Here is a 5,361-nt window from a genome sequence, read left to right as displayed (position 1 = left end):
GTTTTTATGTTTTACTGCGAACATTGGCACCTTCACCTTTATTGAAGTCATAAAGCACTGTCAAGTCAAGTGATTTTTTTGCATAGGCACTTTATCATAACAATCCCTTTTTTTGTTGAACAGAAACGGAAAAGGCAAGGACACCGAAAGAATCCATACATTATCGATTCAAGTGTTGGTTAAATTTGGTTTTCTGGGTATGTCGTACCGTAGAATCGCAACCGACCGCACGATCCTGGCGGGGTACGTCCTGTTGCATAAGACGGTAGTTGAACTCGCGAGTTTTGTTGGCCCAATGAAACCCGCCTTAACAGGAAACACCAGCGCTGTTCCTCGGAACGTTTCCTGTGATCCTGTAAACAGGCCTGGGTCCACGAGGACATCCTTTAGCACGATGAAAATGTTGCCATCGAGCATCTATTCCCCAGGGTTTGTAGAATCGACGGCGAGATCTAGTTCATTGTTATAATACAAACGAGTAAAAAGAATAAAGGTGAAAGAACGCTAAGATAAAACTAAAACATACATAAAAACAGAAAAAGGTAGCTAAAACTAGTGTAATTTTTGGTATAGAAGAACAAGCTGTATTATATGCATTCTGGTATGAGCGATGGCACAGAGGTTTTTTAGTTATTGAGTGGTCATATTGCCTCAATAAATGCAAGCAATACTTTTTGTTTTGCAAGAGGACGAACGTGGTCGAGACTTTATGTCGTGTGGTAATTCTTTCCATACTTTTGGACCTCGATGGCAAATTGATCTTTTGATAGACGTGGTGTTGGTGAAAGTAATTCTGGTTTTCAGCACTTTGGGTGTTGTAATACTGTACTGACTCAATAGGCGTGAAAAGTGAGTTGTATGTGAAAGGCAGTGTACAAGAATGACAGTCGTGTAATACTTTGGCCACTTTAAGCTTGTAAAAGTCTTTAAAAATTAGAACACCCAAGTCACAATATGGTGAGATAGCGCGATATCGGCAAGTGCTGTGAGTGATTCGCCGCGACGGCGTATCGCAGAATACGGAGAAACTTTTGTCCAAAGTAGTCACGCAACTTATACAAAAAATCCCAGTCTTGTGTTAGTGCTAGCTACTGACACTGGCTTGTTGGTTTTAGTGCTTGTCATGTTTCGTGCGTACAGGTTGCGTTTTGTAAAACTGATACTTTCTAAACTTGCTTAACGTATTTGGCAAATATAAAGTCTATCAAAAACTTGTTTTCAGCTCCCAGTATTTGTGTGGGGTAAACTTTCAAGCCCATGTGCCCAATATAAAGAATGAAAAGGTTTTGTGAGTGTTCAAAAACCGAGTTAACACACAACGGTTATCATGAGCTTGTGACGAAAAGTTTGTCCGACCCTCAACATTTTACAGCAAGTTTTACTGCATGGAAATCGACTCAACAGAAAATGCTTCACTGTCGTTGTGTCGGCTGCTTGTTTTGTAGATTCTTTTTTACTACTTTACTTAAAAACTGAATAACACCTGTTTAAATATCTGACATATTTAACTTGAATTTAGCAACTAACGACAAGCATAGATTTTAGTGGGTTTATTATTGTATAGGCCTATCTTTCAAATAACGCTAAAATTCTTTCAAATAACGCTAAAGAATTTTTCCAGCACAATTTTTCTTTTTTGGGTGATAACGCAGAAATGATTTAAGAAAAAATTCTGGGAATTAAAGTTTCAACAAATCTTACACATATAATTATTTTCGGAAAACGGGGCAACACACAAGCAGCAGATTGCAGATCAGCATGATTAAACAACAAATGTTTCAAAAATGACAGAAAATCTATTAACGAGCAAAAGCAAACGCTCAGATTTCTTAATAATGCCGTTGTCTGTTTGCAGTTCATTGGAAGTTTGAATAAATGTCGAAATCAGACAGATATTGCATGACGACCGAGTAGCAGTATTTGTACAGTTCCTGTCAAAATAAACTTTATTTAAAGAGATGTCTACCTTAGCCCAAAGAAAAACGTTACTTTGTTGTCGACCATATTCGGTCTCATATCTCTCAGGTCTTTCACAGTTCGGAATACATCCACCCGCTTTTGTGCCTTCAAACGTTCGAAAATGTTCACCAAAGCGATAAAGGTTCCAGTTCTTGTTGATCCGTTGCTGGGAACATATCAATATTATTTTGTCTTGAGAACATGTTCATGATTTTTAGAATTTTGTTGGCAAATTGGCTTGATATCAATTGGTTGTAGCAGATCTCCTTGTTTTGTGTGTAAAATGCAAACAATATATTACCTGCAGACAACCAGCACATATTGGCAATTCTGTTTGGCCTTTAGCCGTTGCATTTCCTCGATAATTTTGATGAAATCCATTTCTGTCGGGGGCTGTTCCACTTCATTCCATCCCGTGACTTGCAGAAGCAACAATTGAGTATCAGCCTGAAAACAATTAAAGCTAAGTTTCATTATGCACGTTATAAAACTGGTCTTGAAATGCTAAAAGCCGGTATGTTGATCCGAGCAGTTACGCAAATTTTGAAATAATGCTATGTTGTGAAAGGCATTTTTGGGTTGTTTTTTGATAGATTATGTACTGATTTGTTTTTCACACACAAGACCACAGCAAACTTTGTACTTTGTTCTGAAGCAATGCTGTTCTAAAGTTTTCAACTTACAAAAGCGTTGGTTGTTGACCAAACGTCAACAGTTGTCAGATTGTAAACGTTGCTTTCATTTACATCACATACAGAAACCGAAATATCTTCGTATTGTAAAGCTGTATTCACTGGAATCTAAAAACAATTTTATGATTTATTATGTAAAGAAATTGTGATTTGAAAAAATGACAATCGTACATCAATGCTATTCTCCAAATCAATGACAACCATAGCTTTTTTCTCCACAATCATCTTCCAGAAGATTTCTTTTTCTCCAGCAGCAGGATTTTTTGCAGCGATGAAACATTCCGAAGATCCTTGTTCCTGTATTTGAAACTAGATTAAAGTAGACCAAAGAGAACAATGTTTTGTCACAAGGACAAAGATCATTTACATTGTGACATGCATGTAAAGCATTAAAACTTTTTGACATTTTACCTGAACGGTTTGCTAATGATGCTTGTATGTAAAAGTATTTATACAATCATCTTGAAACATATTTGACTTTACTTTAAAACACTAAAAGAAAGTTAAACGCTACATACGCCGCAAATTGAAATTGAAAGTAGTTTGTATTATCACCTGAATATACGAAGCATCCAGTTGCTGTATAATCTTAAGTTTTTTGTCCCAAATTTTCACTGTCGTGTTCTTGTCTGAACACAATATTTCATGTGTTTAAGGTCAAACATTATTTTGAGAAATTAACTTACATGTTCTCAGCTGTGGGTGATTTTCCTGCCATTCCTCGCCAAATCGCCACACTGACAATGTTTTGAATTCTTGCTCTTGCATCTCCTTGCTATGAAACAAAATCTTTAATGTGTGCTCACACGATTTCATAGCTGGATGTAAATAGCGGTTTAAACGATAATCTCAACAAAGTGACAACTAGCAATGTGTTACACTAAAAAAACTCTTGCAAGGAATTAGATTTGTATGCTGAAAAACAAGTCATGTGATTTATTCTACAAAACACAAAATGAGTTACATTTCACTTGAGGTCATCATCGATTGTAGTTCTGTCACATCTTTATCTGTTTCAATTAAATTCTCACGCTCCATGAGAAGTTTGTAGACGTACATGTATTGTTTCTGAAGAAATGCAAATTTAGAAAAACATCTGTGATTAACGCGTTGCTGGTCTTAGCTTCACTTTATGACCCTGCTCTTGCACAACAAACATGAGGATTTTGCGCCAAATTTCTTCAGGTCTCTTTCTTTTTTCTTAGTTAGCTTAAGGTTTGCATAAACATTACCGAGTTTTGGATCATGTCTGTTCGATTCTCTCTCATTCTTAACACAGTTTGTGGTACATCAACTGTTCCTTTGTCGTCAAGTTTATGAAACAAAGTGTCCATCGCTATGTAAGTACCTGTGCGTCCCACTCCAGCACTGCATAAAACATATGCTTAATTGATTGATCGAAATAGCATAGGAAAAGTCATTACCTGCAGTGTACAATGATTGGATCATTTGTGTTTTGCAAATCATCGACCATGTTACGTAGGTGGATCATGTTGGATGTAGTTACTGGAATCCCATGATCGGGCCAAGTTGTAAACTGCAACTGTGTTATGGTCCGTTGTTCCTATGAAACAAACAAATAATTGCACCAATTATTACGTCATTTTTACACAAAAGGAACATGGCACCCACATGTCGCTTATCATTGTGCGGGTCAAGAAAAGATTACGCAACAATGTTTTAGCAAGACAAATACCAGTTTGTTGGTCATTTACGTTATATGATTACATTTTTTTGCCACTTAGCACATACTCTGGTTGAGAATAGTTCGAACTTTCGATATATGATTCCTCCGAGACTTGTTTCATGTTGTGTTCGAACTTCCAGATTCGATGACAATTTGATTTCGGATCCGACTTCAGGCCAGTATTTTTCACATTTTGTCTACATTTTAAAACTATTTAGTTATCTATAGACAAACCAAATATAAGGGTTTTAGAAAGCAACTTTGTGCTTTTAACATGAAGAATCTAATTAAATATTCCATGAAACAAATTACAGTATTTTTTTTTGCTTCCTTTTTCAGATCAATTTTTAATCGCCACAAAATGAAAACCAAACCCAACTTTTCCCTTTTCCACCAAGCCAGTGAGCATTACGATGATGTTGGAGTTTTCCTGCCAAACCATCAACCAGAAATCGTTGATTGTCTCCTTCTTCGGACCCTGAGTGGCGATGAACTTCCTCTCGTTATCGTAACCCGGTATATAAGCGGCGTTGATGTAATCGTTTCCACCGCTTCCTTGCAAAACCACTCGAGCATGATCGTCTGTTGAGCAAGCGCCAATAAAACTGAGAGTTCATTGCACGTCCATTAATGAAGGGTTACAACAACTATCTACAATAGCAAATATTGTAATATGTGACCAATACTGGTGCACTAACCGATCTCTCATTGTTAGCAACTATTCTAATCAAATAAAAATAAACTAAAATCTCGTTTTTATATGGCATAGGCTTTAATTCCTTCAGGCAGCGTACTTTAGTTTTACCGAGGATGTGAATTTTGTTACGTCGCGGAAACAAATGTACAACAACTATGCCAATGATAAATAAGGGGATTTCTAATTTCTCATCAGTATTTCTAATACTTACAGGGGAAAATATTCTTGTATCGGTTTCTCACTGCACTTTGCGGCAACTGTGACACGCTTCTTGCCCGCTGGTTGTTTTTGCTTTGGTTCTCGACTTCCTGCAAAATGATTAAAAA

At 36.8% G+C, this 5,361-nt stretch overlaps 1 protein-coding gene across 1 annotated transcript; it reads right to left on the bottom strand.

The window, feature by feature from the left end:
- Positions 1-1,550: 1,550 nt before the first annotated feature.
- Positions 1,551-4,856, bottom strand: LOC145223958 (receptor-type tyrosine-protein phosphatase alpha-like). Its single transcript, XM_080090373.1, has 12 exons — positions 4,718-4,856; positions 4,404-4,535; positions 4,076-4,215; positions 3,884-4,019; positions 3,616-3,719; positions 3,338-3,426; positions 3,207-3,280; positions 2,823-2,948; positions 2,643-2,759; positions 2,261-2,406; positions 1,990-2,125; positions 1,551-1,931 (listed from the first exon to the last, which is right to left on the bottom strand). The coding sequence occupies exons 1-12, from the start codon at positions 4,778-4,780 to the stop codon at positions 1,857-1,859; spliced, it is 1,338 nt and encodes a 445-aa protein (XP_079946499.1). The 5' UTR covers positions 4,781-4,856; the 3' UTR covers positions 1,551-1,856.
- Positions 4,857-5,361: the final 505 nt, after the last annotated feature.

The sequence above is a fragment of the Phallusia mammillata genome, chromosome 4, assembly GCF_965637545.1.
Source record: "Phallusia mammillata chromosome 4, kaPhaMamm4.hap1.1, whole genome shotgun sequence".
NCBI lineage: Eukaryota > Metazoa > Chordata > Ascidiacea > Phlebobranchia > Ascidiidae > Phallusia > Phallusia mammillata.
This window is presented reverse-complemented; position numbering and strand designations above follow the sequence as displayed.

What these genes read in the sequence shown, in the direction of transcription:
- LOC145223958 (XM_080090373.1), bottom strand. Translation starts at nt 4,780, where the DNA reads ATGGTTTGGCAGGAAAACTCCAACATCATCGTAATGCTCACTGGCTTG. An exon ending in CAGACATGATCCAAAACTCG is followed by an intron (nt 3,720 to 3,883) that starts GTAATGTTTATG and finishes GCATTTCTTCAG; the next exon opens with AAACAATACATGTACGTCTA. An exon ending in TGGATGCTTCGTATATTCAG is followed by an intron (nt 2,949 to 3,206) that starts GTGATAATACAA and finishes TTTCAAATACAG; the next exon opens with GAACAAGGATCTTCGGAATG.